The sequence below is a fragment of the Glycine max genome, chromosome 4 (assembly GCF_000004515.6).
Source record: "Glycine max cultivar Williams 82 chromosome 4, Glycine_max_v4.0, whole genome shotgun sequence".
NCBI classification, from domain to species: Eukaryota; Viridiplantae; Streptophyta; class Magnoliopsida; order Fabales; family Fabaceae; genus Glycine; species Glycine max.
The window spans coordinates 48,902,958-48,916,409 of NC_016091.4; the positions used below are offsets into that span (position 1 = coordinate 48,902,958).

A 13,452-nucleotide genomic window follows, 5' to 3' on the forward strand; every position below is an offset into this window, starting at 1 on the left:
CTCCTTCTATTATTCTAATTAGAAGTTGTCATTTTGATTAAATAAGATATAATTACATACTTGTCCTTATAATTATAAAATTTTTACCTTTTAGTCTCCAAACTTAAAAATTACTTCTTTTAGTTTTTAAACATACTATTTTTAACCATTATTAGCCACAAATGTAGACACAAAAAATTAAAAATGATATATATAAAAATTAAAAGAGATTAAAATGATAGTAGTGTAAACACTAAAATAGATATTTTAAAAAAGATTTAATTACTCTTTTAGTTGTTATAGTTACTATAACTTTCTATTTTGATTTCTATAGTTTAATATATCACATTTTGATTCTTATAGTTCTAATAAAAAATTAGCCTTTTGTTCTTATTATCTAAAATGGTCTAACATAGTTACATCAAAATCATTTCATACTACTACAAAACCAAATTTGACAATGAAAAATCGCCAACAAATTTAGATAATCTCAATTTTGTAGCAGTTTTAAAACATATTCATATAACAAGTTTAGACCGTGGGATTAAAAAGATTTTAAAAAATGTAATTATAAGAATTAAAATTAGATATTTTAAATTGCAGAGACTTAAAAAAAGTTACTATAACTACAAGGATAAAAGGGTGATTAAACATTTTTTTAAAATATTTTATACACTTGTCATAAATAAAATAGAAATAATAATGAAGAAGATCAGTACCAAACCGCGTTGTCCTCCTCATTATCCCATATACAATTCAACTTCACCCATTCCTCCTCCTCCATCACGCGTCTTACACTTAAAATCTAGTCCCCATAAAAAGTTCTTATTATAGTACTCAATCCGCGAATTTATTCAATATAATTATAATTTAATTATATTTTTATGGTTTGAATTGAGTTAATGGATTAAATTAATTTTATTTTAATTTAATTTAATTTAAATTAAATTGAGCAACGGTTTAAAATTTTGAAACTAATCAAAATTCCGTTCAACTCACATATAATAAGCAAACATATAACAAAATACTAATTATATGTTTAAGAGTGCATACTAATATAAAAAAAACCTTAAAGTAAGCACTTATATTAATTTTTTCTTCATTATATTGTTTAAGACTTCGTTATTTTTATAATTAGTAATGATTATTATTCACTTTAGTATTTTAAGTTGGAAAATAATATTATATTTTATGAATATTGTGAGTTGTTAAATGGATTATGAATTTTATATTTTATTATAATGAATGAGTTAAATTGATTATATCTTTATGATTTATGGCTTATCTTTTTATATTCAAAGAGTAATTGTAAAAATAGTTTTTAAAAATATCTTGTACTATTTTTAAGTTTGAGGATTTTTTTTCAAGAATTAAAGATGTGAGAATTTTTAATGGTCTAATTCAATTAGCAACCCAATCCAATTCAATTAAAGTTGGTTGGTTGGATTGGGCCGCAAAAAATTAGATGATAAATTCAATTCAATTAAATTTAATTATATTAGATTAAAAAATAGACAAAACTTAATTCAATTTGGGTCACTTACTGATGTAATCATATCTCCAAGGACATTGGATAAAAGATTATTAGAAGATTAGAGATGTACGAGAAGTTCTTAGAATTTTCATGAGCCTTAGGATAGATTTCAAACTCATGGGCTAAGTATGAACTCACTTGTACATATTAGATTAAGATTTCATTATTTTTGAGTCTTATATTTATGGCTCTATAATGTAGGTAGGATACCCTAAAAATGTAAGATTTTTCAGCCCTTGTATTTTAGGGCACCTAGACTAGTTTTTGTATTATGGGTGGTTTTGTAATTTCACATGCATTAAATGAGTATTTGATGTATGTGTTGGGAAATAAAATTAATTGAATAGGGAGAAGTCCAATCCAATTAAATTTTAGAGGGGGAGGTGAACATTTGCTTACTACACCCATTGTCATATCATATAGTCACACTTTGTGATGTCCTTCATGTTTTACATGTCTTATGACACTTAAGCACACCTAGTGGAAAATCTTGGACTTGGATTAACGGACTGAACTATAGCTAAAATTCACTAATCATAATTAGTGAAATTTTGGCTCCACAAATTCAATTTTAAATTCAAGTGAAATTTGAATAGAAATTTAAATTTTCCTCCAATTTTATATGACATTTAGGCTATAAATAAATGTCATATGTGTGCATTTTTTTAATTTTGATCATTTGAGAATTACACTTCAATCAGACCTTATTTGAGACACAAAATTTCGTGCTTCTTCTCTCCACCTCCATTTATCTTCTTCTACCTTCAAGCTCTTATTCATGATTTCCTATGGTGGTGAACTTCTTCTTAACTCATCTTTTCCCTGAAATGACGTCTCTAATCATCTTTCATCTTTCTTCATTCTCCATTCTGCTGCCACTAAACTTCAAGAAGCACATGACTCCATTAATGAAGAAGATCCAAAACCTAGAAACTCCACAAAGAACTACATCACTTAGATCCCAATTTTTAATATATGATAGATTATTATTGTTTTAAATTTATCGTCACTGGTATTTATCTTAAAAAACATTTATTTTCAATAAATATTAATTTTTAGTTTTGTTAAAAAAATCGGTAAGAAAAATTAAAACTGCAATTTCTCTCGTCTTCTTTCTTCACCATTAAATATTTTCTTTCCAACCACTAAATCATAGTTATTTTACAAAACGTATAATATGATTATTTATGTCAATCTAAAATTTACTTATTTTTTATAATGTTTTAGTTTATTATTTAATATATTGTATTATTTTTAATTATTATTAATCTAATCAGAATTAGCTTAACAAACTGTCAAATAATACCCTGATCAATAATGTATAATAATTTTAATCAATAATAAGTGTGCATTGTTGGTCTTATCGTTTAAATCATTTTTGTAAACTGTTATACTAAAAAATCTATGCACGTGTAAAAAAAATTATACTATCAACTTTTAAAAATTATTATTTATGTGACTTTTAAAGTAGTTATTGATTACTATAATACATGACAATTTTTTATTAATGACAAAGTAAATTATTTTGCACCGTGAATAAATGATTTATTTAATAAAAAAACTAAAGGCTTAATTGCACCTTTTATTTTTATCTTTAATTCTTTACTTTTTTTGATAAATTTTATCTCTAATAAATTAATTTAGTGTATTTTATTCAAATTTTTGGAAAATTTACAAATTTTAACTTTTGTGATTTGTCCTTTTATTGTCTTAATAAGAATAAAAGTTGAGAGTAAAATTTATTAAAAAAAGAAAGAAAATCCATCCAAAAGTATAAAAAAAATAAATTGAAATAAAAAGTGCAATTGTAATATTTCACATCAATCCTGTTAGCCAATTAACATACAAATAATGGAGGATAAATATCAAAATTTCTCAAAAGTAAAAGATAAAATATGCCAAATTAATTAATTTATCAAGGAGTAAAAATTATTAAAAATAAAAATTATAGGTAAAAATTGCAATAAGTCAAAACTAAATGCACAAAACCTCTTGATATGAATTGGTCAATTATAAGAATGTCAATATATATATATATATATATATTTAACAATTATTCTTGGTGATATTTAATAATGTAAATGCGTATTTATTTTTATGAGGAAAATGCGTATTTCTCTTTTTTAGAAAAAAAATTTAAACACATAAATGAAAAATTAAATGACATAAGTAATTTTAATAATAAAAATTCTAATCAAGAATAACTAATTGAATAATTTTTTATTAAATTATTCTATAAATAAAGAGAAAATGAGACTGAATTATTTTTTATATTAGTTATAATTTGTTTTCATAAATGAAGAAAAAAAAATCTGTTATCATAAACAATCACAGAGTTTATTGGTTAGTTAAGTTTTTTTTTTGGTAGCCAAACATCAATTATTTTTTTTTGACGGATCACATCAATTAATTGTAACCATAGAATTTATACGAATACTTATTCATTGAATTAGAGATATTGTGACATTGATATCGTGAATTAAGTCATTAGAAAAAAAGGGCATTAATTACAAAATATTAAAGTCCAAAACTGGTACAATAAACAAAGGCTAAATAGTAAAATTTGGATAAAAAATGTGTTACAGTCATAAATTAATTTTTAAAAAATAAAAATTTAATTTTTAAATATATAAAAGTTAATAAATTAGTCATATTATTAAATTTGGAAGAATATTTTATTATTAAATAATTTATTATAATATTTAAAGATGAATTTAACTATAAATTATATTTTTAATAATAAATAATGTGATTATTTAGTAAAGTAATTTTGTCAATTTTTTGAAATAAATTTAAAATTTTCACATGAATAGTATGGTGTTTTACCGGGGGGAGTGGTAGAAGGACAAAAGTAGAACCGGTTAAGCCAGTAAACATGACGGTAGAATCGCTTCAGAGGATCAGAGCACCGTTTGGAGGCATATATATAAGCCTCCCTGGCTTCGTAGTTCTCTGATCAGAAATCGTACAGATACACACTTGGCTGAGGAAGGTCGGAAAAGAAAATGGAGTTGTTCTTCTACACGGTGTTCGGTGGTTTGGCCGCGGTTGTGGCAGTTATGGAGCTGAGCAAGAACAACAAGGATCGAATCAACACCTCTTCCGCATTCAATTCCTTCAAGAACAACTACCTCCTCGTCTATTCCCTCATGATGGGTACAGATCTGTCTCTTCTCTCTTAGATCCACTCAGATCTTCTCTCATTCTCCTTGATCTAACCTTCCTTTCTTTCATTTCTCATTTCCATTGCCAGCTTCCGTCTTTCTTTCATGCGATTAGTTTATTTATTTCTCCTTTTCATTTTTTTCGCGCCTGAATGTCAATTATTAACGCAATTAAAATAAAATCCAAGAAGCCGTTTGTTTGTTGTTTCTTTGCTGCCTTCCTTACGTGCTGTTTGTTTGTGAAATCGACAGTAGCGAGAAATCAAAAGCGTTTCAGGCGGATCCTCCTTAGTCCATTTTTTATTATCAGTGACGTGTCTTAATGGTTCTGGAATCTGTGATTTCCACTCTTTTTTGTTTTTTGGTTTAATAGTAGATGTGCACAGTGTGCACTACATTTTACGTGTTTATGTTATCCACTGTGTTTTACTCAACTCATTATTATTTTATTTAAAATTTTGGTTATACTCGTCTTTCTAAGTACGCTGACGTCATATTTAAAAGGAAAGTTTTCCTTCGGCCAATTTATGTCTTCAAGGGGTTCGATTCATTTTATTTGATGTGTTAATCTGATTTTAATTACATTTTTCATCATTGATTTACGATTCTGAGGATAATGTTGTTGTCGAATGAATATATTGGGCAATTAAATCAGAGGTAGCTCTGTTTGTCTATGGTTGTGTATGTGATCATGCTATTGTTGAAAATGTCAAGTTGGGACTGGAGTTACTGTTTTTAGTATTTTTGAAATCTAACGGGTTGATGTTTCAATGGCTATAGCTGGAGATTGGCTACAAGGTCCATATGTCTACTACCTTTACAGTACATATGGATACGGGAAAGGGGACATAGGACAACTCTTCATTGCTGGTTTTGGATCTTCCATGCTCTTTGGAACAATTGTCGGATCTCTAGCTGACAAACAGTGAGACGTCTTTTTCGGTTTCTTGTTTCATCTTGTTGCATACCTGTCGTATAATTTTTTTCAGTGTCTAATGGTGCTTCTTGCTTACCCTGTGAAATCAGAGGCCGGAAGAGGGCTTGTGTGACTTACTGCATAACCTACATTTTGAGTTGCATCACCAAGCATTCTCCTCAATACAAAGTCCTGATGTTGGGCCGCATTTTGGGAGGTATTGCCACTTCACTTCTGTTTTCAGCATTTGAATCATGGCTTGTTGCCGAGCACTTCAAGGTGAGGAATATTTTTTTGCTTTTAAAAGTTATCTGCTGTTTATTATGAATATTTTCTCTGGATATGTTGATTATAAGACATGCAGGAAGTTCCTCATAATTTGGATTTTAGAGGCAGTCATTGATTGACTAAGACTTGCAAATATGATATATAATGCAACTTTAACTGCCATAGGCTCAAAAGTGGCGTTTATGTCCTCAAAAAGATATTTTAGCTTGTTTATTTTGGACTGAAATTCTAAATGGGGCTAGTCTTGTGTGTGGTACATACATTATATTGTACAAACTTCTTAAGATGTCACTCTAAACAGAACTAACCACTACTTAAGATCTTGCGACTAAATTTCAAAAATAGTTAGAAAGTATATCATTATGCCAAGGTCGTCTAGTTAAGTGTCTAGGTTTAGTATATCATGTAAATATATTAATTGAGAAAATTGTATTTTGGTATTTATTGGATTCATTAAATGGATATTGAGTCCACTGTGTAGAGCTGAGACAGTTTTCAGCGTATGCTTCTTATTACAATGTTTTTTTTTTTTTTGGTCTTGATATCCGGGTTACGTTGTCTATTTATGATTCTGAGTTGTCTGTTTTTTTTTTTAAACATTGTCAGAGGGGCTTTGATCAACAATGGCTGTCATTAACATTCTCTAAGGCTATATTTCTTGGAAATGGTCTTGTTGCTATTTTGTCTGGGCTGTTTGGAAATGTACTTGTTGATACATTGGCTCTTGGACCTGTGGCCCCCTTTGATGCTGCTTCATGTTTTCTTGCTATTGGTATGGCCATCATACTATCTTCATGGACAGAGAATTTTGGGGATCCTTCAGAGAACAAGGACTTGCTTACCCAATTTAGGGGTGCTGCTGTGGCCATTGCTTCTGGTAGATTTCTTACCTTAAAATTTATTTTTCTCATTTTGATACTGTAAATTTGAACTTTGAAACTTTTTATGCATGATGTTAATCTTTTTAACATTTTACATGTAAAAAATATGAACATTATTGTAACCAATAGTAGTTGTTATTTAAGTTACCCTAAATGGAACTGATTGATCAAAGTTGTGCTTTTGCTTTTCTTATTCTGTGATCTTTTATTTTATTCATCTCTTGTCTTGTATTCTTGTTCATATTGTACTTCCCAAGTTCATTGTTTACTACATTCTTTGTGCTTCAGATGAAAAAATAGCCTTGCTGGGTGCTATACAGTCTCTCTTTGAAGGTTCAATGTACACCTTTGTGTTTCTGTGGACTCCTGCATTGAGCCCAAATGATGAAGAGATTCCCCATGGTTTTATTTTTGCAACATTCATGTTGGCTTCAATGTTGGGAAGCTCGCTTGCATCGAGGTTGATGTCCCGTTCTTCACTCCGAGTAGAGAGCTATATGCAGATTGTTTTCGCAGTTTCTTCTGCTGCTCTGATGCTCCCCATTTTGACCACGGTATGCTATTTTTCCAATGTACTCTTCTCTTTCCTCCCTAGTATTCTGATTAACATTTCACACCATTTTGCTGTATCTTGTCTTGGTTGTGGAACAGTTCTTGGTAGTTCCCTCCGGAGTGAAAGGTGGAAGCATCTCATTCTCTGGTTGCATTCAGCTTCTTGGCTTCTGTGCTTTTGAGAGTTGTGTTGGCATATTCTGGCCATCCATTATGAAGATGAGATCTCAATACATTCCTGAGGAGGCCAGGAGCACCATCATGAACTTTTTCCGCATTCCTCTGAACATTTTTGTGTGTGTTGTGCTGTACAATGTATGTTACACAATCTACTACTTCAATACAATGCGCGATCTTAACAGTGTAGTAGTATTTTCTTATGCGTGTGCTTTGACTAATTGTGTATTTTCTTGGTGCAGGTTGATGCATTCCCTATCACTGTTATGTTTGGCATGTGCTCAATTTTCCTTTTGGTGGCTTGTATCTTGCAAAGGCGACTGATGGTGATTTCGGATAAGCCAAGTAAGACCTCATGCTAATGATATGTTGCTCAAGTTGATTTAGAAATATGACAGCAATGGGCTTAAACCTTATTTTTGTTTGAAACAGAAACAGAAGATTGGCAAATGAAGGATAGGGATGCCGAGTCAGAACCGTTGAACATTTAACTGGCTTTTGCCTATGTTTGGAGGAGGCACTGAACTTTAGCTACTTCAGTCTTACTAATGAAGTTTCCGTCTACGACTGTGTACGATGCGATTTGAGTGAGAAGGTAAACCTGATGCTCACAAAGAGAGAAGGGATTGAAGAAACAAGCAGAAAGGACAAGTGGAGCAATTTTTTTAAGTGTTTTTGGTATAAATATTGTAGTGCATTAGATTTCTATTGAGGAGAAATCTCCGTTTTGGTAGTTCTGATGGTATTCTTTTTTTTTGGGGGGGGGAGGTGGGGGCATTATCTAAGTTTGTCCCGTTGGGAATAGTTAATATATTCCACCATACTATTTCTTTCTGTCTTTTAATTTTGTAATGAAATCGCACTCCTTTCAATTAAAGCATCCTTTTTTAATTTTATCTTCAGTGATTTACCCTCAGCTATTATGGTGGTGCTTTATTCTCTCGGGTGGAAAGATGCTAAAATTATATTCAATTGATTGAATTAATTTATAACTTACTCGAGAGGTTCTAAAAAGTTTTGCCCAATCTATCAGGGCAATATAGCTTATATAGAGACAATAGTCCCGCACAATTATGCCGACCAATTCAGGGAGGAATTTGTTAAGGATTGCAGTGAAGAGAAAGGAAGTGTTTACGTGTCATGGCGTGGGACGAGCCTTTAACTAACTGTGTTCATTCCATTTAGCTCAGCCCTGGATCACAAGTTGCGGTTCTTGTTCAAACTTACATCAGTCTTTGTCGGCATCAGTTACATTTTCCTTTGGCACAAACCGCCTCACTTTATTACTGTATTGTATGCAATTCCAAGTGTGTATATTGTATAAAAATGATCCTGTAAATTTAATGTTTTTTCAGTTAAGTGATTTATGTTTAGTGTGTAAATTTTTCAAATTAATATAAAGATTACTTTTTTAATCACTTTTATCAAATCGAGATTTAATGACTAAATCAATTTTACTTAATAATAACATTCTCAATTTTTTTCAGCATCAAACTAAAACACTCTAATGCTTTAAAAACTTTTTATTATTATAAAATAGGGGTTAAGTTTTTTTTTTTTTCTACCGGAGACGATTCGTTTCATTAGTGCAGAGGCTCGAGAAAAATGCCAAAAATGTGAATGTCATTGTTTTAAATTTTTACATGCAGAATCTTTAGACTGATATATATATATATATATATATATAGGTAAGTTTTGGTATAGTAATATACTTTTTCAAAGTTCCAGAACAGAAAGGAAAAAAATGAAGAGTATAGGTAAAAGGACTTCAGGAGAAATACTTCAATTTTAATTTTTGAAGGAAAAGAAGCTTGAGGACAAGATATTCTGAAGGACAGTAAAATAGTTCTTGTTCTTCTTTTCTTGGTCTCTTAATGTCTCATTAGAACTCGCAAAAAAAAAAATAGCTAACTTCAGATACTCTTGTCCTTCATTGCTTTACTTCATTTATATTTTGAAAAGTCAATTTAATAATTTGTTGATCCAGTTACCAAATCGATTATCCACATACACAAAGGTAACAACGAGAATTACTATAAATATTGTTTTTATACAATAAAATTGAACTTAATTTCAATCCTAGCCTTAGCACTTGGGACTTAGGAAAAGGGAAATGACAGCACTACCACTTACACAAGACCTTCACGATAAAAGGATCATCTGATAAGATTAGATACAGCATATTTACACAATGGTTTAAACAAACTTGTGTAACAGGATAAACAACTAATTGTCATGTGTGTGATTCTCATGACTTACCTGAAAAGGCTACAACTCCCAAATTATTAAAATAACTGAATACATTGTTTGATACACATAATTATATACATGAAATAATGCTTAGATACAGTGAAGTTTTACACTGAAATTCACTATTGGATTGAATACTAGAGACAATCATATCACACGGCTACGTTTTGCTTCTGCAGAAGCAACTTCCAAATCCCCAATGAAAAAAAGGATTCTGTCTAAAATTCCACGACATGATCTCTCTTCAGCTAGAGAGCCTTCTCCATTGAAGTCAATTTCTGAATTCAAAGTATGGGAGTTGTGACCAGTTTCTTTTTCATGATTTTTTCTTGAACCCAGATGTCGTTGTATCTCTCCTTGGTGAACAAGATAGTAGTCAATGCCTTCTCTAATAATCTTCATACCCCTATTTTGTCAAAGATGAAAACAAAGTAATTCCTTCAGATCAGAGTACTATCATTGTTGCAACAGACTAAATTATTTATTGTAGAGTGCCAACTGAATTGCTGACTTATTTGCTAATTCTAAAAAAAACATTCGAAACAATAATTTGTTTTGTTGAATAATAATGGTTCATGTTAGAGCTAAACTTGTTCCAGGTAGGAGGAAACCACCATCAATGTTGTAGCTGCTGCTGCAGTTATTAGCGATAATTTTAAAACTGGACCAGTAACTGGTCAAATTATTAGTTTAAGGATTAATGGTCGAACAATGATTGAACTAGTACATAATAATAATAATAATAATAATAATAATAATAATAATAATAATAATAATAAAAAGAAACATAGTATTGTAACTTTATAACACTAAAAACTAACAATAAAATACTATTTCATAGATTCTCAATATTTAAGGTTCGTTCAAATCAAATATCTCATAATACTTGGGTTTAAGTTTCAAATATGCATATCTATGTTCATGAACAATAACAAGTTTACGTCTCAAATAAAAAAATGGCAAATACTTAAAGTTGCTTTTTCATTTTTAAGAAAAAATCAAGACAATGTAATAATCAAGTATTTTTTATTGATCTGCTATGAACCAATTTTTTGCCAGTTTTCTACTGGTTTCCTGGTTCTTTGACCGATTTTCCTCAAGGTCAATTTTGTGGTTTAGTTGGACCAAACACCTAGACCTATTCATAGATTTTCTGATTAGACTGGCCAGTCTAGTCCACTTTTCAAAACACAGGTTATTAGCAGTTCAGTTCATGTCATCTCAATAGATAAACAATGCATGTGGGTGATTATGTAAGGAGAAAACAAAAGTTCCTCTGACTATCATGGTCATGGCATTGACGAGTTGAAACATGAATGGTCTGTGAGCATGTGCATGCTCTTAAATTCTCACTAGACTAAATTAAACAACTTACAGTCCAATTCGATCACAACGATCTTGCACCTCATATACATCTTTCCATGATTTTGAACCCATAGGAGCATAAAAAGCAGCATGATCTTCTCCCCATCTTTCCTTAAAAAGGTTAGACCATAGAGTATTGTCTGACGCTACGAGCTTCCACTTTCTACATACTGCACAAGTGCAACAAATCGTCAGATACTCAAATTCATACCTTACTAAAACAAGGCGATAAAATTCTGAATCTAAAAATTTTGAATTAAAACTTGTCAAATTTTACTATTTTTTCAGTGTGGATTATTCAGCATTCACTCCCAGTTGCCAATTACCAAATCCCTGATCCTAACTCATGCTTATACTGGAAGGAATTATCATGTCTAACGGTAGAGATAAGACAAAAGAAAAATTGACACATTGTTGGGAATAAATTGACACATTGTTAATATCTTTCTAAAAGACAAGATACATTACCACCAACTAATTGGAAATGTATTATCTAGAAATTTTGGATTGGACTTAATTGCATTTGTGATAAGAAGTGGTGAACATCAAATGTCTGATGAAACTTTAAATCGCACTGTCTTTTCATCACTAATCAAAACAACAAATATAAGTTGCATATGAAAAAACAGAGGAAATAGCAACCAGTGCCATGTGGCTAAATTTGGCCAAGCTCCAAATGTTAACGAGGGGTGCTGTATGAATAGTGGTTGAAACCTTTACAGTTTACACGATAACTAGGATAGGATTACTAGATACAGGTTGAACAACATGTGAAAAAGTTTATCTTATTTCCCCCGAAAACGGAACTATATAAAACAAAATCGTATTCCCGTTTTTAACTCCATATGATCTACGCTAGCCACTGGATTGCCTTACACAAATCTGTTTCTGATTACAAAAATGCCTCAATTTAGACATTAAATGACTCATTACAGAGTCAGTGATTGACATGATTCGCGGAAAAACTGAACAAACAAATCAACCGAAATTAGAGAATCATATTCATCTCACGATCACTTCAATTTCAGATCCAAACGAGACAGATAGAAAACACTAAATAGAACAGATTATCCAAGCCAATCAGTGTACTATAAATCGAATTGAAGAAAGTCAATTGAGATCTAACATTAATAATGTTTCAACATGATTTGAAATTTAGAAATCAATTGCAACGCTAATTCAATTGGAAAAAGAAGAAAGCGTGCGTGGTTGACCTTGTTGAGCAACAGCAAGATGCTGGTAGTCCAAGAGACAGAATATCTTCATACAGATTTCCAAAGGCAACATCTCCATTTTTGAGGATTTGGCAATCTTCTTAACTTGGACAATTCGTGCAACAACAACAACAGTCACACGTTTTGTTTCAACGGTTGGTTCTTCCTCGGACACTGTTCAGCGATAATACACATCATTTTATGTCAACAACCGCTTTATTCTATTGTACATTATAATATTATTATTACGTCATGTTCGCGCGCTGGCTGGTATATGTTGGTGTTGGGTACTCGCTCTATCTATCATCCGTTCATCAGATCACACTCCTACCAGCTAATTATGGCTTAATTATCAATTTTTTACTTAAATTATTTTAAATGGTTCAATTAAATTTCCAGATTTTAAAAAGTTTAATTTAGTCTTCAAATTGTTAAAAATAAATTAATTTTGTTTTTAAATTTTTAAAAAGTTTAATTTGATCCTCAAATTCTTAAAAATAAAATAATTTGGTGTCAAATTTTTAGAACTTGAGAACCAATTTAAATCATTTAAAATAATTCAAAGATTAAATTGATTTATTTTTAAAGATTTGAGAACCAACTCGAATCTTTTAAAAATTTTGAGACTAAATTGATTTATTTTTAAAAATTTGATCATCAAATTAAACTTTTTAAAATTTTGGGAACCAATTAAACCATTCAAAATTATCAAAACTGATGGTTAAGTCTTAAATTATTTATACAAGTATTTTACGCTGCACCAACATTTTTAAAGAAAAACAATACTAATATATACACTAATATTAAAAATATTCTTTTTTAATCGTACTTTTTTTATTTAGGATCATTTTTTATTTTGCAATAATTATCTTAAACTTTATTTTAAAAATATTTTAATTAATTGATAATGTAAAAAAAATTGTGCATGCTTATTAAGCTGTTATTAATACAGATCTTTATATGTTTATGTAAAATTCATAATATAGGTTTGAAAATAATAAATATTTTCTTGTGTTAAATAAAAATAAGTTAAAAAGATCAAACTTTTAAAATTGAGAATAAATCATATTGACAATATTTTTTTTTCATTTTTATCTAATCACAACTCTAATTTATATTTCTCCTCTTAAAT

General features: G+C 30.0%; 2 protein-coding genes across 2 annotated transcripts; one reads left to right on the forward strand and one right to left on the reverse strand.

The window, feature by feature from the left end:
• Window positions 1–4,389: 4,389 nt before the first annotated feature.
• Window positions 4,390–8,382, forward strand: LOC100799378 (molybdate-anion transporter). Its single transcript, XM_003523298.5, has 8 exons — window positions 4,390–4,669; window positions 5,458–5,602; window positions 5,704–5,872; window positions 6,488–6,758; window positions 7,051–7,316; window positions 7,414–7,629; window positions 7,734–7,836; window positions 7,924–8,382. The coding sequence occupies exons 1-8, from the start codon at window positions 4,519–4,521 to the stop codon at window positions 7,980–7,982; spliced, it is 1,380 nt and encodes a 459-aa protein (XP_003523346.1). The 5' UTR covers window positions 4,390–4,518; the 3' UTR covers window positions 7,983–8,382.
• A 1,284-nt stretch (window positions 8,383–9,666) lies between these two features.
• On the reverse strand, window positions 9,667–12,485 carry LOC100500296 (F-box domain-containing protein). The gene is made up of 3 exons (NM_001249064.2): window positions 12,321–12,485; window positions 11,117–11,276; window positions 9,667–10,147 (listed from the first exon to the last, which is right to left on the reverse strand). Exons 1-3 carry the CDS (start codon window positions 12,397–12,399, stop codon window positions 9,889–9,891), a joined length of 498 nt encoding a protein of 165 aa, NP_001235993.1. The 5' UTR covers window positions 12,400–12,485; the 3' UTR covers window positions 9,667–9,888.
• Window positions 12,486–13,452: the final 967 nt, after the last annotated feature.

Coding starts and splice junctions, on each gene's coding strand:
- LOC100500296 (NM_001249064.2), bottom strand. CDS start 12,399: ATGGAGATGTTGCCTTTGGAAATCTGTATGAAGATATTCTGTCTCTTG. Junction 11,277..12,320: donor TCTTGCTGTTGCTCAACAAG/GTCAACCACGCA, acceptor GCACTTGTGCAG/TATGTAGAAAGTGGAAGCTC. Junction 10,148..11,116: donor CGTTGTGATCGAATTGGACT/GTAAGTTGTTTA, acceptor TTGACAAAATAG/GGGTATGAAGATTATTAGAG.
- LOC100799378 (XM_003523298.5), top strand. CDS start 4,519: ATGGAGTTGTTCTTCTACACGGTGTTCGGTGGTTTGGCCGCGGTTGTG. Junction 5,603..5,703: donor GGATCTCTAGCTGACAAACA/GTGAGACGTCTT, acceptor CTGTGAAATCAG/AGGCCGGAAGAGGGCTTGTG. Junction 7,317..7,413: donor TGCTCCCCATTTTGACCACG/GTATGCTATTTT, acceptor GTTGTGGAACAG/TTCTTGGTAGTTCCCTCCGG.